Source organism: Staurois parvus, unplaced genomic scaffold (genome assembly GCF_062004578.1).
Source record: "Staurois parvus isolate SC_StPar_1 unplaced genomic scaffold, SC_StPar_1.0 ptg000186l, whole genome shotgun sequence".
NCBI classification, from domain to species: domain Eukaryota; kingdom Metazoa; phylum Chordata; class Amphibia; order Anura; family Ranidae; genus Staurois; species Staurois parvus.
This window is the reverse complement of record NW_028317982.1, coordinates 700,692-728,128: the sequence shown is the minus strand read 5'-3', so window position 1 is coordinate 728,128 and position 27,437 is coordinate 700,692. Positions and strand designations below refer to the sequence as shown.

Here is a 27,437-nt window from a genome sequence, read left to right as displayed (position 1 = left end):
CTTCCCGAACAGCTGCTGGAGATGCGGGACCCCGGATGGGTCCTTTCTTCACATTTGGTGGTCTTGCCCGCTTCTTCAACCATTTTGGCAGGAGGTCCATAGGTTAGTAGTGTCTATAACTACTTTACCCTTAGCTCTCTCTCCTGCCCAATTCCTCCTCCATCACTCTTCCCTTCCCAGGGCTCAGTATTTTAAATCATTAGCCATGCACATGATCAACGCAGCCAGACTCTGTATTCCGGTTCTATGGGGCTCCACACGCTCTCCCTCTATCCGTGAATGGCTCACTCGAGTGGGTAAAACGGCGGACATGGAAGAACTGGTTGCGACTGCCCTCGATACTCCTACGAAATACTCTCATGTATGGGCCTGCTGGACCCATTTTCTGACTACCCCGGAATATCGATCCCTCATGGACCAATCTGTCTAAAACCTAATTTGGACTTCCTGATAGTGTTATTTAGTGGTATTTGACCTGAGGGTGTCCTCATACTCCCCCCTGTGTTACACACGCTTTCCTTTGACGCCGCTGATAGCTTAGGTTCTACCCACTCCCGCTACTGTTTGTCTGGAGGATAAGATCTTTTTGTCGGTTGTCCCTTCTCTTATTTTGCCCTCCCCACTTGCTTCCCTTCCTTCCCCCCCCCCCCCCCCCTTCCCCCCTTTTTTTTTTTTTTTTTTTTTTTTTTTCTTTTCTTCTCTCTCCCCCCCCCTCTTCTTCTTTCTGTCCCCCCCTTTTTTTTTTTTTTTTTTTTTCTCTCGCCTTCTCTTTTCTTTTCTTTCATAGGCTTTTACACGTTTTGGACACTTTTTCCGATAGCACACTGAGTATGCGGTCAGCATCACCTCCCGCAATTCGTTCGCGGTTCCCACGACAATTACTCCTACATTCGCACAATTCCACCATCGTATTCTGTAGTATTGACTCTCACATAGGCATCGTACTGCTCTTTTCCCCCCTACAGATTTTTATCGCTAGACGTTATGGTGGAAGGCCAGACGTCTCTTTATTTTTAGCACTTGACAAGCATACCTAAATATTGCTGGCACAACCCTGTCGTGGCCTAGTTCATCCACACTGTTTGGTCTTGCGTTGGACCTCATTTGCCTTTGTATGATTTATGTTTTGCTGTTTGTCCTATGTGCATTTCCTCTGTACATTTTCGTGTGAAAATTTGTATCTTGTTTTCAATAAACTTTGTTTTTTGGAAAAAAAAAAAAATGCCAATTAGAGGTTAATGTCCCACATCTGTGGCTTTTTAAATTGCAATTAGTGTCAGTGCATAAATAGTCAATGAGTTTGTGAGCTCTTATGTGGAAGCACTGACTAGGCTAGATACTGAGCCATGGGCATCAGAAAAGAACTGTCAAAAGTCCTGCGTAACAAGGTAATGGAACTTTATAAAGATGGAAAAGGACATAAAGATGTCAAAAGCCTTGAATATGCCAATCAGTACTGTTAAATCACCTATTAAGAAGTGGAAAGTTCGGGGATCTCTTGATAACAAGCCAAGGTCAGGTAGACCAAGAAAGATTGCAGCCATAACTGACAGAAGAATTGTCCGGGATTCAAAGAAAAACCCACAGGTAACCTCAAAAGAAAAACAGGCTGCTCTGGAAAAAGATGGTGTGGTTGTTTTTAAGGAGTACAATACGGTGATACTTGAACAAAAATGAGCTGTTTGGTCGGGGTGCCAGAAAGAAGCTACCAAGGCCAAACATTCCAGGGTATGTAAACTTCTGATCCGGGCCATTTGGGTGATTTCTGTTATCATTATGATATAACAGGTTCCCGCCCGGCCTAGAGCCAGATGGCAGCCTGCAAAACCCCTCGTCCCTCTGGGTGGATGCCATAAGGCATCCTTTTAGGCATGCGCAGTTTGCCTGCCCGCAGAGCCACGCAGCGGCGTGATCTGTCACCCGCCGTGTACCTCGGACACGGCCGATGACAGATCTGAGTACCGGCCCCGTTGCTGGTACCATGTGACCTGTTGTGACTAATTACAGCAGGTCACATGACAGTTGTATACAATGGATGGCTTCCTTTCACGCCATCCATTGTACACTAGTGTGTCTAGCTGTGAATGGTCACAGCGATCACATGCACAAGCTGGGCCAATCACAGGTAAATGCTTGCAAAGTAATTCTTTGCTATAAGCAAATTGTGTAAAAAAAAAAAATATATATATATATTATTATTATACAGTATTTATATAGCGCCAAAAAGTTTGCTCAGCGCTGTACATTATAGTGGGGGATAGTACATGAGACAATACAGTAACAATACAACTATGGTAACATTGTACTACTTTGGTCATAGTGAAATATGAAAAAAAAACTTAAAATAAAAAGTAATAAAACATTAAAACTAATAAAAAAAAAAAAAAAAAATTATGTTTTTTTTTTTATACTGTCACCAGTCAGTGTCCCTGATCACCGCTATGCCAGTTATATGATGACGTTGTACTGCACTGGTGACAATATGTAAAAAAAAAAATAGTGAAAATAATTTTTTTCATTTTTTCATTTTCCGAAAAATTATGACAAAAAAATTACAACTTCAAAAAACTCGCCATGCCTCTTATGAAATACGTCGGACTGTCTACTTTGCAAAAAGGGATCATTTGGGGGACATCTGTACTGTTCTGACATTCTTGGACCTCAATAAATTAGATTGGCTGTCAGTACTTCAGGATTGATCAATATTCAGATATATCCCATAGTTTGTGAACTCTATAACTTTCCTACAAACTAAATAATACATCCTAATTTTGGTTATTTTCACCAAAGAAATTAGCAGAATCAGGGGCGGACTGACCATTTGGAAACTCTGGCAGTGCCCGAGGGCCCGGGGTCAGTAGGGGGCCCATGAGATGCCCCTGGTACCTTTTTCATAGGCTTTTTTGAGTTTGGGCAAGGACACAGGGGCCCCATGTTCCCCTGTTGCCTGGGGGCCCCATGAGTTGTCAGTCCGCCCCTGAGCAGAATACATTTTGGCCTAAATTTATGAAGAACAATTATTTATTTGCAAACTTTTATAACAGAAACAAAGAAAAACTTCAAAATTTTCGGTCTTTTTTTTTAATTTAGCAAAAAATAAAAACCCCAGCGATGATTAAATATCACCAAAAGAAAGCTCTAGTTGTGTGAAGAAAATGATAAAATTTCAGTATGGGTACAGTGTTTTATGACCGCGCAATTGTCATTCAAAGTGTAAGAGCGCTGAAACCTGAAAATTGGCCTGGGCAGGAAAAAGTAAAAGTGCCCGGTATGGAAGAGGTTAAAAAGGAGCCAAACAACTGTTTGATAATAAATGGCTTCATATGATCATCATCCTTCAATAAAAGAGCATTTTTTTGGCATGATCCGTCATATTTTCAAAATCAATGCCAAAATTTCACAATTTCTGCCAGGGTATGCAAACTTTTGAGCACAACTGTAACTGAACTTGAGCAGTTCTGCAAAGAAGAGTGGGCAAATATTGCAAAGTCTAGATGTGCAAAGTTAGCAGAGACATATCCCAGCAGATTGAAGGCTGTAATTAAAGCAAAAGGTGGTTCAACAAAATACTGACACAAGGGGGTGATTCTTTTCCCAACTCAGTGATTCTGTTTTTAATTTTTTTTTCCCTGACATGTTGTTATATCTTTCACTTGGATGTTATAGGTTGCGCTGAGTAAATACAGCTGGCTAAAACAAAAACTGTGTGTGTCATCATTTCATGCTGCAAAGCAACAAAATGGGATTATTTTAAAGGAGACTGATTCTTTTCTATACACACTCTTTCTATTAAATAACTTTTGCTTCTGCCAGAAAATATGTGAGCTGATAACTGCCTGTGCTTCCTACCTCTGCAGCCCAACTATATATTTATTAACCTTCCTGGCAGTAATCCCGAGTGTGGCTTGGGGTTAATTTCAGTTCCAAAAGCAGTAACCCTGAGCAACACTTGGGATTACACTGCAGTAGTCCCATGATCTCGCAAAGTCCTCCCACTGTGTCCCCCAGCCATGTCCGCCGGCCGATGCCGGCATCCGTCTTCCGGATTCCGTTCCCTGCAAGCATCGGGACGTACGGGGGGGCGAACTGGTGGGAGATTCAAAAAAGTAAAAATTTGACATACACACAATACACTGTAATCTGTTAGTATTACATTACTGTATCAAACCATTTCACCTCAGTTTTGTCCCGAGTGCTTTGTCCTGTGCCCTGCCTGCACGTTTACCGTTCTTTCTGCCTGGAAACTTGAGAACGTCCATGGCGTCCAAAAATTGTCCCTTTTAGGTCAAAAAGGCCAGCTAGAAAACAGCGATAGTGAATTAGAATCACTTGCAGAACTGAGTGACAATGATTTGTGGAGAAATTCGTCATCAGACACTGACATTGATTCTGCAACTGAGCTCAGCAATGTGCGAACTTGGTGCTCTATTTAAAATTTCAGTGTTTTTGGTTTGATTACATTTTTTAATTAAATTTATTATTATTATATTATTATTTATTATATTATAACTTATGATTTCGTGTTTCAAACTTTATCATACTAGACTCTTGTTTGGACAGATTTAACCAATTCAATACCGGGCAATTTTACCCCTTCCTGCCCAGGCCAGTTTTCAGGTTTCAGCGCTCTCACACTTTGAATGACAATTGCGCGGTCATACAACTTTGTACCCAAACTAAAATTTTATCATTTTCTTCACACAACTAGAGCTTTCTTTTGGTGGTATTTAATCACCGCAGGGGTTTTTATTTTTTGCTAAATTAACAAAAAAAGACCAAAAATTTTGAAAAAAACACACGTTTTTCTTTGTTTCTGTTATGAAAGTTTGCAAATAAATAATTGTTCTTCATAAATTTAGGCCGAGATGTATTCTGCTACATGTCTTTGGTGAAAATAACCCAAATTAGGATGCATTTTTTAGTTTGTAGGGAAGTTATAGAGTTCACAAACTATGGTATAGATCTGAATATTGATCAATCCTGAAGTACTGACAGCCAATCTAATTTCTTGAGGTCCAAGAATGTCAGAACAGTACAGATATCCCCAAATGACCCCTTTTTGCAGAGTAGACAGTCCGACGTACTTCATAAGAGGCATGGCGAGTTTTTTGAAGTTGTATTTTTTTTGTCATAATTTTTCGGAAAATGAAAAAAATAAAAAAAATTAGTTTCTCTTTTTTTTTTTTTTTACATACTGTCACCAGTGCAGTACAGCGTCATCATATAACTGGCATAGCGGTGATCAGGGACACTGACTGGTGACAGTATGAAAAAAATATATATTTATATATATATATATATTTTTTTTTTTTTTTTTTATTAAATTTTTTTTCTTTTTTTTAAGATTTGTTTTTTAATATTTCATTATGACCAAAGTAGTACAATGTTACCATAGTAACATTGTACTACTTTGGGGAAGTGATCAGTATTTTTTTTTTTTTACACAATTTGCTTATAGCAAAGAATTACTTTGCTATAAGCAAGCATTTACCTGAATGACATCGTTTCATTCAGGTTTTTTTTTTTTTTTTTTTTGTGCTTAGCTATGATTTGGCCACAGCTAATCACATGACATGTGCATGTGATTAGCTGTGACCATTCACAGCTAGACACTAGTATACAATGGATGGCATGAATGAAGCCATCCATTGTATACAACTGTCATGTGACCTGCTGTGATTGGTCACAGCAGGTCACATGGTACCGGCAACGGGGGCCGATACTCAAATCTGTCATCGGACGTGTCCGAGGTACATGGCCGGTGCCATATGGCCTCCACCCAGAACGCTGATGACATTTGCCGGCCGCAATTCGGCCATAGGGCGGGCGGCAAATGGTTAAGTGAGTTATTCCTAAGAATTACAGGCCTACAATATAAAACAACAAATTTCATGCAAAAAAAATGTACCGCTTTGACATTCAAAAATATTGATTAGTTAGACCGCCAGGGAGGTTAATATGATTAAAGGTATTTCTTATAGCACTGGCGATTTAGGCAGCATTTACACTATTCCCTGCCTTCAAGGAGCTTGCAATCTAGGGTTCCTATCTCCCATGCATAGGGCCAGTTTAGACCGGATTGTTTTAATCTACTAGCATATTTTTGGAGTATGGGAGGAAATCCACACAGGCACAAGGAGAGCATGCATCTATGCAGATAGTGTCTCAGTTGGGAGTCGAACTGAGGATCTTAGTGCGGAAAGGCATAAGTGCTAACCACTATGCCACTGTGCTTCCCCACAGTGGATTAGTGGTTAGCATTGCATTTGTGTTATCAGTTGCATTGTTCCCAGTTATCTCTCAATACTACAGAACATCACCTCTCTGTGTTATAGAGGAGAAGGGAAGTGCTTGTCCTTTCCTAAGGTGACAAGTTACTTCTCCATAGAAAGAGTACAGTGACTAAAGACTGTCACCTCAGGAAACAAAATGCGTTGCTGTCAGGATAAAAAACTGAACAAAGAAAACCATATCTACTGTATGTACTGGTAAGCTGCAATTTTATCATATTTTTGTTTTTGGGTTTACTAATACAAAGTAAAGTTTTGGGATTCAGATAAAGAGTGAGGTGAACTGGGATAATATAAATATAATTATTTCTACCAAACTGCTAAAACATCTTAGCCAAAGTTCACTATGAAAGAAAAGCTGTTTTATCACAACAGTGAAAGGTACTTCCAAAATAAATATGTGCACACTCCTTAAACTGGAGTAAGTCTTTAGACTAGAAGTGTTCTGTATAGAGAAGAGTCTAGGAATGACATGTTCATTATACATGTATTCTGATCCGGGCACAGAACAGCCATTCATTCTAAGCAAACTGACTGCCAGACTGAGCGCTGGAGGGGTTTGGAGTGCACTGGCTTCAATTTAACTGAGGTCAATTTCTGCTTATGCATTCTGCTCAGTTCAGGATCATGTATCATTAACCATTCAAACTGTGGATGCCAATGAAAGCATGTATAATGTATTCATAAAACATGCATTTAGTATGTTACATTGCGTTCTACATTGTACCAACATAATTCATATATACATGGCTTTATTAAAGGGGGAACTCCAACTAAACTGCTAAATACACGTGTAATATATAGTATATTTGACCAGTTTCAATAGCCAAAATGTTTGTAATTCTTTTACGACGCTTTTGTATCTCTACGCACCCTGGACACGTTTAATAGCCAGTTCATGACCATCATTCATGTTGTAAAGTCCTGCAGTTTCGTTGGTCACTAATCCTCTTTTGGCAATCTCATTGGCCACTGCTTGTGCTCTACTTTTTCCTTTAGCCATGTAGCCTCTCAGGCAGTATTCCCGAGTGTAGCTCGGGGTAAAGTTTCAGTACCACAAGCGGTAACCCCGAGCTACACTCAGGAATACCATGCGGCGCTGCTCTGCGATCCCTCGATCACTTACCTTGTCCTGCACTCCCGGGATGTCCCTCCTGCAGTGTCCGCGGCAATGTAATTCGGCAGATGCCGGCATCTGTCTTCTGGGTTCCGTCCCCTGCAAGCGTCGGGACGTACGGGGGACGGAACAGCGGGAAATTTGAAAATGACATAGTAAAACATTACTCTATCAAACCATTTCACATACATTTTGTCCCGAGTGCTTTGTCCTGTGCCCTGCCTGCATTTTTACTGTTCTTATTGCCTGGAAACTGAGATATGTCCATGGCGTCCAAAAAGCGTCCCTTTAGGTCAAAAGCGGTTTTAGACCAGCTAGAGAACAGCGATAGTAAATTAGAACCACTTGCAGAATTGAGTGATAATGATTCATGGGGAAATTCATCATCAGACACTGAAAACAATTTTGCGACTTTGCTCAGTAATGTGCGAACTTGCCGCTATATTTAAAATTCAGTGTTTTTGGTTTGATTATATTATTGAATTAAATTTATTATTATATTATTATTTTTTATGATTATTTATTAAATTATAATTTATGATTTTGTGTTTCAAGTTTTATCATACCCGGGATGTTTACTAGACTCTTGTTCAGACAGATTTCAGTGAGTTATTCCTAAGAATTACAGGCCTAAAATATAAAACGCCAAATTTCCATGCAAAATAATGGTATCGTTTTCAGCACCAAAAATCTGAAAGAATCATACAGCCAGGGAGGTTAAGCTCTGTAATATTTTACACCTCCCATGAAAAGGTCATTTTTTGCGCTATTTAGCACTTCTCTACTTTAACTGACAATTGCGCGTCATGCAACACTGTGCCCATATGAAATATTTCTAATTTTTTCACACAAATAGGGCTTTCTTTTGGTGGTATTTAATCGCTACTGGGTTTTTTATTATATAAACAAAACAAAAAATACTGTAAATTTTAAAAAAAGATATAATTTTTACTTTCTGCTATAAAACAAATTCAACAAAAATGTTTTAAAAATCTAATTTTTTAATAAATTTAGGCCAAAATGTATTCTGCTACATGTCTTTGGTTTGCATGAAAATTATAGCGTCTACAAATTATGGGATATATACTGGAATTTTTGTTTTTTATATTCGTAATGGTGGCAATCTTCGACTTTTAGCGGGACTGTGGCAATCTGACACTTTGTGGGAACTGACTAAATGACACTGACATCTCCAGTGACACTAATACAGTGATCAGTGCTAAAAATATACACTGTCACTGTACAAATTGCACTGATTGGGAAGGTGTTACCATCTATGGGCAATCAAGGGGTTAATTGTGTGCCTAGCAAGTGTTGATGTGTTTAATGTGCCCCAAACCTGGAAATAGGCAGCGACATACCAGTACATCGCGGTGCCTGTGACTGCCGCCCCGCAGCAGTAAAACTACTGTGGTGGGTCAGCTAGTAGTTAGGAATATTTTAAACATCTTTTCAATCCCCAGTCCTTAAAACATGATAGGATGACAGTATCATGTGGTGCAAGAGAAGCTGATTATCTCACAGCACTGGCACTTTGATTCCTGGTGTACAGGGGATTGCATTTTGATTAAAAGCAGACCACTTTGGACACCTATCACAATTATGTAAGCTACCTGGGCATTCCATTCCATTCTGGGAAGGCTGTCCTTGCAGATGTTGGGTTTTCATTAGTGTTCTAGTCATGACTCAAGTTCCTCAGCACCAAAGTCCGGAAACCATGTCTTTTGTGGATCTTGCCACTAGGGTGGAAGCACACAGTCTTCTAAATGTATTTGTAAAAATGAGGAAGGGTTGTAACAGCGCAAACACTGCAAAGTCCTGGGAAATGGTAGTATGGGTGATGGTGGTATTAGTGGCTACTGTATGAAGAGCGTAGGATTCCGTGTGGCACTGAGGGCAAGGCTTCCAAATAAGCTGTAGCAACTTCTGTAGATGAGAAAAAGGAGAGAAGCGCCTCTAAGTGCAATAAGTCTTTTAATTCAAGTCTAAATGTAGAAACACTCACATGTGTGAAGTAATCATAAGCATAAAAACCGTGGTTAACAATAGTTAACGGTGGGGTGGTAACCCGGGTGAAGAGCCGTCATCTCTCTGCGATGTGGGGAGGTCAGCTCTCGGCTGGAACAGCGTGGTGGCTGGAGGGGGAACAGCGGTGAGGCCAGCCTTCATGCACGTCCTCCCTCAAAGCCGGATGGAACGCACGCTGGAACGTAGCGGCGGCGTGGCCGTGATGACGTCAGATCCCAGGGTGCACTGCGACGCGTTTCGGAGCATGCACTGGCCGTGGAAGGCGGAAGTGCACTCCTTTTTCAAGCAGCTTGAGAGCTGACCTCCCCACATCGCAGAGAGATGACGGCTCTTCACCCGGGTTACCACCCCACCGTTAACTATTGTTAACCACGGTTTTTATGCTTATGATTACTTCACACATGTGAGTGTTTCTACATTTAGACTTGAATTAAAAGACTTATTGCACTTAGAGGCGCTTCTCTCCTTTTTCTCTAAATGTATTTGTAAGCTTTAGCATTTCCAGTATCTTTCGCTTAAACCATTTAGATTGACCATTTAGAGTTGTGTCCACAAATGTTTTACCATATAGTATGCGCGAGGATAAGGTTTCCACAAATGTTTGGAGATCTAGTGCACACAAACCATTGTTTAATTTAAAGCATATAGAAGTTACACACCCTCCCAGCCTTCCTGCAACTCCTATACCTACCTGTCCAAAATCATGCAAGTTTTTAAATGTGTAGGCTCCATGGTGTCACACAGTGGCTTATCAAAATCCTCTCTGCTGGGCCCACTTAGGCACTGTAGTATCTAAAATGGAGTAGTAATAGTCTGCTACAGTGTAAACCACCCAACCCGATAGTATAAATGGTCTCCTAGGTCCCAGGGGGCCCTTACAGTATGGATAAATAATATGTCCACCCCTGGGTGTCGCTGTTCCTGTTGGACTGTTCACTTCTTTGATATTACCAACAATGGAACAATAGTCGTTGTATTGTAAAAGGAGAAGCAGGTCTTCATGATGGCCAGGAGAGGTCAATGATCAATGAGATAAGCTTCAGTCATTTAGCTAAAATATTACTTTTATGTGGAATGACGCTTCAGAGACACCTAGGCCTCTTGCACACAGGCATCATCATTTACTAATGTTTATTCAGGAACTTGTGATGCCCGTGTGTAAGGGGACATAAACTGTGTGTAAAGACCTGAGTAATGTTGAGTATAGGCACGTACAGACGAGTAAAGATCTGTAAGCGTACAGATGAGCATAAGACAAGTAAAATTCTTCTTCATTGCCAGTATTGTGACCCCTTGCACATGGACTTCACAGGTTCCTGAGTAAACATCAGTAAATTATGATGCTTGTGTGCAAGGGACCTAAACAAGTAAACTCATGAGTAAATTACTGCACTCAAATGAAAAATTTTCTATTTTTGTTTACTGCTCTGTACTCAACAACATATTACTGATCTTTACTCAGCTGTGTGCAATGTCCTGTAGACAACAATGCATCTCATTTTAGATCAGTAAAAAACTCAGCATTTTTTACTCCTGTGTGCAACAGGCCTTATATTGGTAAATGTCTTCTTTGACCAGTTCCCACCCGACCTATATTGAAATGACGGCTGAGTGGGACTTTCGTCGATCCGGGTGGACGCCATATGATGTCCTCCTGGATCACCACCTCACGCACATCTGCGGGGCTACGCTGCCTCCATCAGACACAACCGATGCTTAATCTGTGTACTGGCCCATTGCCTATACCATGTGACTGCTGTGACCAATCACAGCAGGTCACATGTCAATTGTAAACAATGAATGGCTTGCATTCATGCCATCCATTGAATAGAATTGTGTTGCTGACAGTGATCACATGGTACAGACTGGTCCAATCACAGCTCATCTTTGTCATGTGATTAGCTGTGGCCAATCACAGCTAATCACAAAAGAGCAAACTGAATGAATCAATTGAATTCAGTAAAATGCTTACTTATAGCAATTAAATTCATTGCTATAAGCAATCATGATGTGTAAAAAATAATGTTACTATGGTAACATTATATTACTCTGGTCATAGTGTATTATGAAATAAAATCATAAAAAAGGAAAAAAATGAAATAAAAAAAATATTTTTTTTTCCCATACAGTCACCAGTTAGTGTCCTTGATCACCGCCACACAAGTTATATGATGATGCTGTGCTGCACTGGTGAAAGTATGTTAAAATAAAATTGTGAATTTTCTTTTTTCATTTCTACATTTTCAAAAAAAATGACAAAAAAATCACAACTTCAAAAAACTCGCCCTGCCTCATATTAAATACCTCAGACTATTTTCCTAAAATGGGTCATTTGGGCATATTTGTACCGTCCTGGCATTTGTGAGCCTCAAGAAGTGAGATCAGCTGTCAGTACAGCAGGATTGATCGATTTTCAGATATTTATACCATAGTTTATGGACTCTATAACGTTCTTACAGACTACATAATATACACTGATTTGGGTTATTTTCACCAAATAAATGTAGCAGAATACATTTTGCCTTAAATATATTAAGAAAAATGATTTATTTGCAAAATTGTATAACAGAAACAGAAATTAGATTTAAAAAAATATATATATTAAATGTTTTAAAGCAGAAAGTAAAAATAAAATTCTGTATTGTCTACTTATTTAGCAAAAAATAAAAAACCCAGTGGCGATCAAATGCCACCAAAAGAAAGCTCTATTTGTGTGAACAAAATGAAAAAAATATAGTTTGGGTACAGTGTTGCATGACCGCGCAGTAGTTATTCAAAGTGCGACAGCACTGAAAGCTGAAAATTGGCCTGGGCAGGAACGGGGTAAAAGTTCTTGGTATTGAAGTGGTTAATTACAGATGCAAAACTGCCTTCTTATTTGTTTACCATTTTCTACGGGCTAAGTGGAATTGCTAATTTAAACATGCATAGCTGACTAAGCATGAAGGAGACAGCCCTTAGTCTTATATCAGTCTAGGCAGCCCTGAGTCCCATATCATAACTAATTAAAGTATTTAAATTGGAAGGGAACTTTCTCAGCAAGGTACATAATAAGCAATACCGGCGATCAAGAAACGGCCAAGTATGTTTTTCGCAGCCATTTATGCTCAAAGCAAGGCAAGGGTTCATAATTAGAAACTCCTTAAGGAATGCCAGATGATGAGCTTCATACTCTGCTTTGTGCTGAATATCATTTCTACTGGTAATTTTATCGTATACATTCTACCCCATCATTAAGAAATCTGTTATTTAAAGTAGAACTGCAATTGGAAGAAAACATATCAACCACCATCCCCGATCTTCCCCAAATCATGGATAAACACATGTTCAACAGGTTCTTCTAATTGTTTAGTATGCTCAGCAGGTTGGAGGCATTTAGCTGTGCCATAGAGAATAATGCATGAACTGGAGTGGCCGTTATTCTCCATGGCTGGGCCCTGTGCACACACAGAGATCTAGGTGGGCACCATCGTAAACACTGCTTGACCACCAGTCAGTTTGGATGGTCAGAAGAAGCCCTTCTCTGCATGTGAGGTCTCTTTATCTGTACACATTTGCAGTATAGTTCATGGAACATCATATGCTGATGCATTTCATTCAGGCTTATGCTTTAATTCTTATATGATTCTCTGTTTGTTAAATTACAGTTGCTTGAATACATACAATTGTGAGCACTACACACTTGGCCTGTTTAATCCTTGTCTTTGAAATTTTAAAGAGGACAACTCCTCCTATCTCAATATTCATCAGTGTTTCCAAATTAATAATAACTACTGCGGTAGGGAACAGACACAAAAAGATACACCCAGCATCTTTCCAAATAACCATTCTGTTTATTCAACGCATTTGAGTTTTGTTTTTGTTTTTTTATAATCATGCTTGCATAGGTATTACGTTATTATTACAACTGTAAGCAGTACATAGGCAGGATAGTTTCTTAGCAAGGTCTAGAGCATGTGAGTATGTGGCAGAAGAGTTAGTATGATGCCAAGAATGTTGGCTGCAGTAGACAAAGCATACAAAAGGAAATACATATATATCCACTTGCTGACTGGTCACTGTAGCTTTACTGCGCTGGATCACATGTGTGTATGTGTGTGTGTATATATATATATATATATATATATATATACAGTGTATACACATGATCCAGCATTTCCAAGTAAGGTGCGAGCGTGCATGCATGCCGCCTTGGCTGTGCTGTCATTTGCTACAGCATAAGCTAATCAGCAGGTCACGTCCAATCATTTATGGCCGTGACCTGCCAAGCGAATGAAAGAAGAGATCCCTGTGTTGGTAAACAATACAGGACTCTCTACAGACAGCAGCTACATGTCAGTTTTTTCCTCCCTGCAAAGCTGGGAGTAAAAACCTGCCCATTGCTTAGTAAAAACAGCACATAGTAAACATTGTTGGGCACACAGTTAACCCTTTGATTGCCCCTTAATGCTAACCCCTTCCCAGCCAGTGTCATTAGTACAGTGACAGTGTATATTATTAGCACTGATCACTGTATTAGTGTCACTGGTGATGTCAGTGACAGTCAGTTCCAACAAAGTGTTAATTAGTCAGATTGCCTGCACACTATCACAGTCCCGCTATAAGTCACCGATCACTGCTATTACTAAAATTAAAATAAATACAAATTCCAGTGTGTGTGTGTATATATATGTATGTATATATATATATATGTATATGTGTGTGTGTATGTATATGTGTATATATATATATATATATATATATATATAAAAGTGCTGAGCAAACTGTTGGCGCTTTATGAATCCTGTATAATAATAATAATCTTTTGTGGTTACTAAAAATTTCACACCAATTAATTTACACGTATTGGGATTTTGTTTTACCAAAGACATGTAGCAGAATACATTTTGGCCTAAATTTATAAAGAACATTTTTTTTCATTGGATATCTTTTACAGCAGTAAATAAAAAATATAGTTTTGGGGGGGGGGGGGGTTCAAAATTTTTGTTTTTTTTTCTTTTTTTCCATTTATAATTATACAATAAAAAATAAAAATCTAGTGGGGATCAAATACAGCCAAAAGAAAGCTCTATTTGTGTGATGATGATGAGAAAAAGTATCTAAATTTCATTTGGGTGCAGCGTTGCATGACCGTGCAATTACAGGTTAAAGTAGCACAACGCTAAAATGCAAAAAACTGGCCTGGTCATGAAGGGGGTTACATCTTCCAGAATTCAAGTGGATATGCAGATTTTAAAACTTCTTTTACATCCTCAAACCACACTTTCAAAATACACTCACCCACTGAAAGTTGTGCTCTAGTAAGACATGCTTCAATTCCTTGCTTTATTCCTAATAAAGATGCTGTAGGCAGAAACACTAATGGGGTGCCATGAGCTACTGGCCACAACAGCCTCTTCCTCAAGACTGGATCTTGCTGTGACTGTTGTATGTACTGCAGTGCAACACATTGGAATAATCCAGTCCCAGCTTCTACCTCTTTTGTAGGTCCTGATATGTACATGGCAGCTGGGGGAAGATTAGGTTTCACAGTTATGTATGGAGGTGCTGAAAGACAGCAGAGTATGTGTCTCTCAATCAACACTGAATATTTTTATCCTTATGCTGCTAGCATGATTAAATATATAGGAAGGTATATCCTGCTCTACTTATTTTTGAACTTTTTTTTTACATTTCTTCAGTTACTTTCTGGTTTCTGTGCCTAAACAAATGATGTCATACATCCCATGTGTGTTCAGGAGAGGAGGAGAAGCTTTCCCAGCTAAGCACACCCTCCTGCCTTCGTGCCTGAGCTAAGGGCAGATGGAATCCAGGAAGTAAATGCTACATGATTCATCTGCCCTTACTCAAGATGGCCACAGCTAGGAATGCTAGGGTTTTTTTTCACAGTGGTTTCTCAGCAAAATAAAGCATGGAGACTTGAATGGATGGGCATGTTTGCTTTGGATATTAAAAATGAATTCAATAGTGTTTTTGGTTTATAGTGCTTTGATACAGTGAGGCTCTGCTTTATGTTCCTGGCTCTGCACATCAGTTATGGTCATTATGAGGGGTCCCACCCTTCCGAAAGATATTGTGGGACCACCTGAAACTCTAATGTGGTCAGGAATAGAGTCAAGAATTATGACAGAAGTATCCAAGAAGTAGTTAGGGACAGACTCATGAGAAGCCAGGAACCGAAAGCTCCCCTTGTCTCTAAAATATCATTTAGTAGTGGAACGCGCCTTTAAAACCGTAATCATTAGTAAAATCCAAGTACAGTGACTAGAATACATTATTGTTTATTACTAAAGAGCATGTGTGGTTTAAAAAGTGACCTGATTAATTTGCTTGTTTTCCCAGCTGGCAGCAGTTGAGCATCTTGACATAAGCTATGACAGCTCAGCTGTAGTGCACTGACAGCCCTGTGATAGGCATGCACACACTTTACTGCACCACTAGCTTTCTCTCTCCGTCACAGTGTCTCCCATTGTTCAAACCGACCGCTATTATCACAGGTAGCTTCATTCAGCTCGTTCATCCCCTCTCCCAGCATATGGAGTCAGCAGCTGTGACAGTATGAATTGAACTGAAAATATACTTTTCTTTACAGCAAAATGAGAAAGGGGAAAAAATGATTAACATTGCTGAAATATATTTCAATTTGTTCCACTTCTTTGTGGAGGTAAAAATAAGGTTTATATATATATCACTTCCAGTAAGCTATATTACGAAGACATTAATACCAGCCATTCTTTGCCACCGCTGTTTTTCTGCACACTATGAAAAGTCATCACCTGCAGTTTCATTGAGATTTTGTTAAGGTTCACTGCGTTAATCTGATCGCTATCTCCCTAGAGGTATCTCGAAATCTGTATTTCATTCCGGAGCGTGTGTCGCTTTATGTGAAATTCTAACACAGCTTTTTCAGTGTGAATGGTAATACCTTGTAACAGGCATATCAAGGGTTCAGGAGATTAGGACAATGTCTGCTATTCATCTTGAGCACATGTAAAATCACACAGAGTTAAATTGTGAAAGGCAGACATTGCAGTCACCGCCACTGCACAGAAATAGACCTTGAATGATGTAACAGATGGGGAATTGGGGTATTAGTGGCATTTTCCAGATCAGGAAAAGGGCTATGAAAGCAATGTAAGAAAACAATTAGAGGAGGGAAACAGGGCATGATAAAGGGAATGAAATATTGGCAGGATTATTTTTTATCCACCTAACCTCTATTCCTGCATTCCAGTTTGGTTGCTTGTGACTGCAGAAGAGTGGCAGTGAATGGTTTCAAGGATGAAAAGTATAATACAAATTTTTCTTTTCTTTTATCTTGTATTGTATCTTTTGGCATATACATTTGCTTTAAAGAAATCTATAGTGGTTTGTACATACTTTCGTTTCCAATATTTTTTATGGGCAAACTTTAACATTCAAACATTCAAAGATGATAAAGGCACATAGAGAGTAACAGTCCCCGACTCATCAAAATAATTCTAAAATAGCAATTCCAGCAGGGGTCCAGGCAGTGGTGTATTTAGGTTTCATGCTCCCCAGAGAGAGACCCTGACACCGACCAAAACACCCCTCCCCCACGAAGAGTGCCTGACATTGACCAACAACACCCCAGCCCCCCCTACCCAACAGAGCCTTCAACTATCATCTCCCCCCATACACTGGCAACTCCCCCCCACCATCACCATCATTCACCATCAAGCAGCCCACAGCCTTTCTCAGATCCCACCTGGTCCCCATGCTGTGTGTCTCTCTTCTTCCATCCCTTCTGTAGGGGGACAGCACTGCCCCCCTAAAAAATACCACCCCCCCTGAAAGATGCCGCCCTAGGCAAATACCTTGTTTGCCTTGTGGTAAATACGCCCCTAGGTCCAGGGGTTACGAAATAACACTTTTAGAAGAGACAGAAAATGAAGAAAGGAATAAAAGGATTGTATAGTATAGTCTGAGTGATTAAAGAGCTCTACACCAAAGTTCCAGGAATGCTTCAGGACAGAGGATTTCCTGAAAGATAGGTGATCCAGGGCTCCCACATTTTTTCAAACTCAGGAGATTTAGCATTGAGGATAGCTGAGAGTTTTTTATTGTCCATTATTCAGGAGATTTTGGCCTTAAAGTGTTACTAAACCCAGGACCCTGCATTCACTATATCTGGTCTCCCACAGTACACAGAACATGGAAATGTAATTATTTTAATAAACATAGACTGCTAAATACCTTTTCTCATTCTCAGTCTTCTGACTTCTTCATTGTTCAGCAGAGCACTGGTTAAAATTCATAGGAGGGTAAGGATCCTTATATACAGCCTCTAGACTTTCCTACTCAGGCTATGATGGTGATACAAGAAATTAAGTTGGTGAATGGAGATGTTAATGGTTTTTTTTTTCTCAATATATTTATATTACATTTTTTGATGTTAATATATTGTTTGTGTTTTTTTTCAGATTGCCTTCATCAGACTAAAGCTCTAATAACCGAACATTTGGGACACCGCAGTAAACTCATTGAGATCCTTCACAAAGCCCAGACAGAGGAGCGCCTTCATTTCCTGGAGAAGGCACAGGGGTCTGCTGACACAGATAGATTTATTAAGGTAACGTGTTGAAAACCTTATGTGATAATTTTACAAATAGCATCATACATAGTGATAACTGATCATTGTGGTCTTTCCAGGAGTACCACAAGCTACTGGAGACACAGAGAGAACTGTATGCAGAACTGGAAGATGAAGAGGACTGCAAGGTCATTGATGCAGTTGCTGAGCTCTGTAAGGTAATATATGAAAGGATCGATTTTTCTTTATCTCCTCAGAGACCCCCGGTCTGTGGAGAGATTCCTGGTTTATCAGCAGAATTCTGGGAACACTCTATGAACACGGAAATAACGGCAGCTTATGTTCACAGATGCTCAAAGTTTACTAGACATTACTAAGGTTATATAGGATACAGAAAAAATAAGGGAGGGGGGGAACGAGTTTCAAAACCGTAACTTGTAAGTTTCCATCATGACCTAACTACATGAAACATGACATATACATTTCTTGGTATAAACTGTTTTTGCTAGCTTTCTTAGAATCAGCCGGACACAGAAAGCTTCAGGGTCATCTTATCATTGTTTATACATTATTGTGCAAGCTAAAACAGTTTCATTAAACTTCCAATATATCTGCAAAAAGCTAACTTAATACTTAAAATGGAGTACATCAACAAAATGGAGGTTATCTAAATCCTTTCAATATACACTGTGACATGGCTCAGTCACAGACTTTCTTATAGTTGTGCAGATAAAAAATGTAACTGAAGTACATTTTGTCCAGCTGTACATTTTTGTGTTTTAAGTAACCACTTCCAGGAGAATCTCCTAGTACAGCTTCTATGAATAAAAAGTGATTTATAAATGGAGGGGTGGTTCTTTCAATCATCCGATCAGCCTCCATTCATAGATTCTGTTTCATTCATAGAAGCTGTTTAATGACTTCCATGCATGGAGCAGCTGGGTGAAAAGGGCAGGCATAGTTGGGCTTGTTTTTTTATGGTTTTGGGGTTGTTTTTGATATGTGCAAAGAGAGATCACGCAAATACTTATGAGTGTACCATGTATTAAAAGTAATGACCGATACAGATAACAAATATTGAAAATATAACAAGAATACTTAACTAAAGATGCTGGTTCTGCCTTGGGTCCTTCCAGTTATATGGCATGGCACACAGGTGACCACAGACACATGCATAATGCAGCTGTGGCACGAAACAATTATTTCTAGCCAAGCTGTGTGTTATATACTGGACTTGCATGTAGGGAATGATCAACTCCCACAGCAAACAAAACTATGACCTTTTAGGGTCTTGGTCAGTTTGCAGTAACATTCCTTTGGTATGAGTCAGCTAAAGTGACCATCCTCGTCTCGTTATTAGATATTGTGAGCCAACAATAATAAGGAAATATAAAATATACAATTTCCCCATCATTCCACACCCTGGCTCACAAATATCTTATAATAATGCTTCCAACTGTACATAAAGTCTACATGTCAACAGTGAAAAGAAAGCAGCTAGTTATAGTAAACAAGAGTTCTACATCCTACCACCCCCCAGGCAAATTTATATTAAATTAAAAATTGGGGGACCAAAGTGTTTCTATCTAAAGTGTAGATAACTACTTTCCCTATATGATTTACCTACACAGAAAATCTAATTTGGCTATGTTGGGGCTGACAAATAAATAAAATATATTCAAAATTTAAAAAATGTAAAAAAAAAAAAACATTTTGGACTAACAAGAGAACACTAAATGTTTTCTTTCAAGAATTTGAAAGCACAGGAGTAGATATGAACATCAGACTTTCTTTGACAAGCTTCTATGCTTCTAAACTATTGGAAAAGTCCTCCATATCTGGTGATGGACAGCAGAGTCTTAAACATCCAGTGGTCAGATCGCAGTTTTAGCACAGCAATTGTAACGCTGTAGAACTCAAAGAACTGTAGAATACAAAGTCCATTTTATCCTCCGGACTATTACAGTTCACAAGTCATCGGCGTGCATGGACGTAAGCTTCATGGTAGATGGAACTTTTGCTTATTTGTACAGACAGTTCAGATACTTGATTATTAGAACAGTTAGAATGGTTCAGGTACTTGACCATCAGAACAGGTGGAACTTGCACAAACAGTTCAGCTGCTGATAAGTGGCAAAGTCTTTATTGACTGTTGCTGTCAAAAGCATTTGTCTGCTTTCTCCAACATGCTTCTGGTTGACGTCAAAGCAGGTGTTACCAAGACTGTCAGTCCAACATTCCAAAACTTACAACTATGCCCCTATAGCCTTTTATAGATTTCTGAACCTGTAAATCAATGATCCCTATTGACCTGACCTAACACTAAAAGAACAACTCAGCTTTTTTCGCTAGGGTGAAATATTGTTACAGGAACACCATCCATCTACCACCTGAATTCTACACTACACTGTATCGAAACTAAACTGTCAAGCTATAGGCCCAACTTCAAATGTATGTGTCTCATCTTTGTACTCCTGTCTCCCCTCACACTCTAATGGCATTCTGGCAGGCTAACTGGTTCTTGTCTACTTTGATCCCAATATGTGTGTACAAATTACCCAAACATAATGTGTCATCATACTCTACATGCCAGTCCCAAACCCAAATAATCAGTGAGGATTGAGGAAAAACCTGGGAACCTATTTCATAATGACTTCCCAGACAAATTTAAGGAAAAGATCAACTGTATTGAATTTGGAGGCCAAAGATGCACTGAGTGTCAGATATAGCAATGCATATATCAAATATTTTGAGCACCTTATTTTAAAATTTGCATCCATTGCATTAAACCAAAATGATATGATTAGCTTAAATTCAAGCTGTCATTTAGGTAAAATGTACTTCAAAGCAGATACCAGTTGTGTGTAAAACCCAAGTTAAACCTTTACTGTTGTATCACCCTTTCTCTCCTTATACTGTGCTCAACCTGTGGATTCTTTTTTTTCACATTCTGCCTTACAGCTCCACTATGATGATTATGGCAGAATATACCAAAGTACATGCTACCATAATCTAGTTTAAATACACTAGGAAGGGACCGTAAGGAAAGTTGTAAAACCACATTTTTTCTGTAAACGCTTGGGTATTCTTTACCCTTAAAAACAAAAAATAAGTAAACTATCCCAAATGTAATACAGTATTATTGGTGATCAGACATTAGTATTTTTTCTCTATTGTTTTGGATTCAACTTAATCAGAGAAAACAAACTTTTAAGTACCCACCATGCAGCATCAAAAATATTAGCTATTAATTACAGCTAGTTCCAACAGCAACTTTTATCACATTCCTATATTTCACAGAAACATAAAAACAATAATAAAATAGCACAAATTGTCCAGTCTTCTTCTTTAATTCAGTTCAGTCAACCATACAGTTAGGTACATATTTATTTGGACACAGACACAATTTTCTTACTTTTGGCTCTGTATGCAACCAGAATAAATTAAAACAAAACAATCCAAATAAATTTGAAGTACAGACTTTCAGCTTTAATTCAAGGGGTTGAACATAAGTATCAAGTACATATTTTAGGTACTGCAACCATTTTTATACACAGTCACTCCATTTTCAGGGGCTCAGAAGCAATTGGACTAATGAATATAATCATAAATAAAATGTTCATTTGTTTTATATTTTGTTGAGAATCCTTTACTGGCAATGGCTGCCTGAAGTCTGGAACCCATGGACAAGACTGGGTTTCCTCCTTTCTGATGGTTTGCCAGGCTCTAACTGCAGCTGTCTTCAGTTGTTCTTTGTTTGTGGGTATTTTGTGTTCAGCAAGTGAAATGCATGCTCAATTGGGTTGAGATAAGGTGATTGACTCGGCCATTGCCGAATATTCCAGTTCTTTTCCTTCAAAAGCTCTTGGATTGCTTTTGCAGTGTGTTTTGGATCATTGTCCATCTGAAATGTGAAGTGCCTTCCAATCCACGTTGCTGCATTTGGCTGAATCTGGGCTGACAGTATATCTCTAAATACTGTAGAATTCATCCAGCTGCTTCTGTCTTCTGTCACATCATCAATAAACACCAATGTCCCAGTGCCACTGGAAGCCATGCATGCCCATGCTATCACACTGCCTCCACCATGTTTTACAGATGACAATGTATGCTTTGGATCATGAGTTGTTTTTCTTCCTGCCATTCTGGTACAGGTTAATCTTAGTTTAATCTGTCCAAAGAATGCTTCTCCAGAACTGGTCTGGCTTTTTAGATGTTTTTTGGAAAAGTCTAATCTGGCTTTTCTATTCTTCAGGCTTATGAATGGTTTGCACCTTGTGGTGAACCCTCTGTATTTGCTTTCGTGAAGTCTTCTCTTGCTTGTAGAGTAGACTTTGACAATGATATGCCCACCTCCTGGAGAGTGTCCTTCACTTGTCTAGATGTTGTGAATGGGTTTTCTTTACCATAGAGAGGATCCTGCGATCATACACCACTGTTGTCTTCCATGGACGTCCATGCCTTTTTATGTTGCTGAGCTCACCAGTGCATTCTTCTTTCCTCAGAATGCACCAAACTCTTCATTTGGCCACTCCTAATGTTGCTGCTATCTCTCTGATGGATTTGTTTCATTTTTGAAGCCTTACAATGGCCTGCTTCACTTGCATGGACAGCTCCTTTGAATGCATAATGTAGGTTCACAGCAATAGATTCCAAATGCAAATACCACACTTAGAATCAACTCCAGACCTTTTACCTGCTTAATTGATGAATAAATAACAAAGGAGTTGCCCAAACCTGGCCATGAAACAGTTTTTGATTCAATTGTCCAATTACTTTTGGTCCCTTGAAAAAGGGGGGATGGCTACTCTTAAGAGCGTTAATTCCTAAACCTTTCCTCCAATTTGGATGTACATACCTTCAAATTAACCCTGAGAGTGTGTACTTTCAGCCCATATCCATTATATAACTATAGCTTGAATATGTTTTGGTAAATACCTAAATTGTGTCTGTGTCCAAATATATATGGACCTAACTGCATATTAATGCCGTTTAGTATTATCTAGGAACTAAACAAAATAAAAGGTCTTAGGTATCAATACATTTAATTCCTATAAATAAACAAATGGTTAGCAAAAAACATACAAAACTCTTAACCACAAAATACAAAACATATGGGCGTTATATTTTTGATTCATGAGCCTTCTTCCTTTTCCACACCCAGTAGGCTGGAATGTGAGCGAAACATTTAAATAATTATAATAATAATGGCTGCTTTTCAGGACTTTAAAGGGTGTTGACCTGAATGAGCTATTCTTTTTGTTTGTAATAATTCTAGAGTTGCATAAAAAACTCAGGGATATGCAATTCCTTTAGCCTGATGCCCAGGACATGCAGTTTCAGGCGCTGAGCAAGAGGTTTTTCTTTATATTTAGCCCTGCTACAGGCAAGCAGCAGGAATTAGAGCCAACAGTCGGCTCTCTTGTAAAAGAAATCCGAGCAGCAAACTAGCCACTGGATCGCTTTTAAAGTGGCAGAGGGGACATCCCTTCCGCAGGCTGTCCCATTGCACCAGGACACCCAATCGACCATCTGGCGCTTCTGCCGGCTGATCGTAAAGGCGGACAAAGAACAGAGCCGCCTCTATAATATAGGAAACAGGAAGCGATGAGCATATATCACTTCCAGTTTCCCCGGATGTAAGCAGAACCATTTTTAAAAATGGAAAGTATTTGATCACACCGATCTTGTGTGATCAAATGCTGTTAAGGGCAGAGAAGGGATCTGGGGTCTTATTGATCCCAGATCTCTAGATAAAGAGCACCTGTCACTGCCTATTGCTGTCACAAGGGGTGTTTACATTCCTTGCGAAAGCAATAAATGTGATCAAAAAAGAAAAAAATTAAAGCAACAGTGTGAAAATAAATCATTTAATTTTTTTTTTTAAAAAAACATCCCTCTCCACGCATGCAAAGGCGAACGCATGCGTCAGTCCTACACACAAGCAAACAGCAATCGTCCCACACATATGATGCATCACTGAGAATGCCAGATCATGGGCAATTCTAGCACCAGACCGCGTCTGTAAATCTAAGGTGGTAACCTGTAAAGGCTTTTTGGATAGTAAAATTTGCGTTGTTTGTTGCCGTTTGCACGGGCGTGCGCAATTTTAAAGTGTGAAATGTTTAGTATCTATTTACTCAGCGTAACATCATCTTTTATATTTTAGCAAAGATTGGGTTTAGTATTGTGTTTCTTGCTTTAAAATTACAAAAAGGGTTTTTTCCAAAAAACTATTGCGTTTGAAAAACTGTGTTACATACAAAAAATTGCAAAATCCACTAATTTATTCTCTAGGGCCTCTGCTTTACAAAAAAAATATATGGAGGTTCTAAGAAATTTTCTAGCAGTTTAAGTTGCCATGAAGCCCCTTTCGTCTTTAAAAGCTCCAGACTTTCCTAAAAGCACCTCTGCCTAATAAAAAACATCAACTCATCATATTTTCCAATATGAGGGACAAGTAGATTGGGACCCTGATTTAGTCCTAGTGCTGTCTAATACCCTGATGATCGGTGCCGATCCCTGCTCTGGCAACTCATATGACGCCCTCCCAGAACTGGCCGGCCGCAGTGTAGCCGTCATTCGGCTATCTGCGGTCGGCAAGTGGTTAATTCAGATCACATTTACCATAGACAAAACAACACGCATTCATCTTTAGAGACATTTTGGGACATTATTTATATTTATATTTTATCTTGTATTATTATGTTATAATTTTACATCTTATATATGTGTAGATTTTCACTTTAGAAGGTATAATTTTAGGGGATAAAGAAAGAGTCATTATATTTATTATATTACTTTCAAGGGTGAAAGTTTTTTTTCTCTTTTTTTCTTTTGGGTTGCAGTTATTTAAATTTGGGTAAATAATAAATGTGCAGAGTGTAAATGTGCTGATAATCACACAAAAGAATCCACCACCTCTCTCAGATGCACACTCACCAGATGAGAACTGGTAACAGGCAATCAAGCATTAAACATCTGAGAATGGAAGGCAGCCAAAGGGTTAAACCAGACCACAGTCATCCTGGGCACTCAACGGGAAGTCAGCCCTTGTCCTAGAGGGAATAGCTCACCACAGGAGCCAAGATGGCCACCGCTCCGACCATCGGCAGCGTGACATCAGCAAATGGCGATTCTACCCAACGTGTTTCATGCTCATGCACGTCCTCAGGGGTACGCCTATTCAAGGTTCATAGGTTCACACTATTGCAAGCCGTGCAGCCCGCGTTTGCTCGGGCACAGCAGCACATTCATTTGCATGGGCTGCTGTTCCCTCATTTCCCGCAGGAAAAAAGTGCATTCACCTTTTTAATAACATGTCCACAGGTCTTTCTGACCATGCGATTTACCTGCAGTTCCGCACCCACAAATGTGCTGCGGTCCAAGATGCATGGGGGTGCTCAGATGCAGTGCAGTTCCACTTTAAAAAGTGTATGTAAAGCCAAAAATGTATACAGTGTATAGAGTATTCTAAACATTCATCCTTACCATGGCTGTTGTTAGAATTTGTGAGTGAATGGCAGCCCTGCACGTCTCACAAGAGCAGCACAGTTTGGTTGCGGGTGCGGTCTTGGATGCATGGGGGTGCCATTCAGAATGAATGGCAGCCCTGCACATCACACAAGAGCAGCACAACTTGGTTGAGCGTGCGGTCTTGGATGCATGGGAGTGCCATTCAGAATGAATGGCAGCCATGCACGTCTCACAAAAGCAGCACAACTTGGTTGCGGGTGCGGTCTTGGATGAATGGGGGTGCCATTCAGAATTAATGGCAGCCCTGCACATCTCACAAGAGCAGCACAAATTGGTTGCGGGTGCGGAAACAGGTACAATTCTTGCACCTGCAGACTGTAAGTGTGAACCTAACCTTAAAGAGTGTTTATTGTACTGTATATGATTGTTTGCACTAATAAATCACAATTACGTGTGAATTATCATTTTTATTGCATTAGTTCCGCTCATAACTGATTAAATATGAAACATTACATAGAAATACTGTATATTATTGCAATGTTTATATATTACTTTAGCTAGAAAATGCCTGCCTTGCTAACCTTAGCTGCTTTTAATTAATAGCCTGTTATTTCCAGAGTTGGAGCTCCAGGTACACACATTACCTGAATCAGAGGGCCATCTCATGTGTCTTGCTGTTTGAACGACTTTGTGGAGTTTCAAGACCGCTGCAAAGAAAGCAGCTACTGCTGTGAATTGTTTACTTTTAAAATAAAGATGGCGTTAGATGATGCTGTCCTGGTTTGCTTCCTTGTACACAGTAAGCATGCCTACAGCAATAAAACCTACTAGAGGTCTAAGGCTGGCCATACGTTATACAATTTTCCTTCAGATTTACCAAAACCATATAATATGCACCACATAGCTGAAGGTAAATCTAAGGGAAATTGAGTAAGAACATTTGTATGGCCAGCCTAAGGCCTAATACACACTTGCGATTATGGCGGTCAGCCAATTCCTGTGGCAAGTATCTACGGATTCCTGCTCTTAGAATGACGGGGGTTGTGAACTTTATACTGAGCTAGCACCCATCTAAATATATATGTAGGGGAAAGCAATCTATGTAAAATGATGGTTGGAATGAGAAGGGAATTAAGTGGACATACATGAAGAGAGTTTAGCCTAGGTTCACATCTGTGTGGGTGGTGCCGCTGCGGATCCACACGAAAATCCATGCAGCCGCTCCACTGAGGAATGCGGACCTGTGGGCGGGTGCCATTACTTCTAATGGCACACCGCCTGCACTGGAAAACACAACCGTACTGGGAACCAAGGTTCCCATGCGGGCTGCGTTTTCAGAAGAAGTGCAGGAACTTCTTCTCTGCGTTTCAGAGGCACGGGAGGCTATTCAAATGAATGGGCTCTTCTGCCCGTGCAAAACGCCGCCTGCATGGTCGCATATATGTGAACCGGGGGTTAAGGTGAACGTCAACGAAGTGTTGCCATTTGCTAGTAGTCTAAAGAACTGATGCAGCCTTAGCAGTCGGTATATTGAAGTGCTGGCTCTGAAAAGTGATGTTGGCTCCCCCCTCCCATTATATGCAGTCATAGAAGTGCTGGCTCTGAAAAGTGATGTTGGCTCCCCCCTCCCATTATATGCAGTCATGGAAGTGCTGGCTCTGAAAAGTGATGTTGGCTCCCCCCTCCCATGATATGCAGTCGTGTAGCACAGTGGGGATGGCTGGTTCGTAAGACAAATGACTTTGCACATCATTAGGCAGGCAACACATCTTCTGCACATGTTTAATACTTGGGATCATATAGCCATTTGAGCCTTGCTTCACTTAGGCTGGTTTGTTGAATGCACTGCGGATAATCCTGATCTGTTTTTTTTGGCCTCCAGTCTAATGCTTTGCACTGCACTTGGCAAAAGAGCTAATTGCCGCGTGCACAGAATGGGCATTGTTATTATGCTTGAAGGATCGTTGAAGCT

The 27,437-nt window shown here is 39.7% G+C and overlaps 1 protein-coding gene across 2 annotated transcripts in view; it reads left to right on the top strand.

The window, feature by feature from the left end:
• Window positions 1–27,437, top strand: part of EVC (EvC ciliary complex subunit 1) — a 194,127-nt gene that overhangs the window by 92,464 nt on the left and 74,226 nt on the right. For both annotated transcript variants that reach the window (XM_089677394.1, XM_089677392.1), the window contains 2 exons: window positions 17,880–18,028; window positions 18,109–18,207. In XM_089677394.1, coding sequence (XP_089533520.1) covers window positions 17,880–18,028; window positions 18,109–18,207 — 248 coding nt within the window. The remainder of the gene's footprint in view (window positions 1–17,879; window positions 18,029–18,108; window positions 18,208–27,437) is intronic.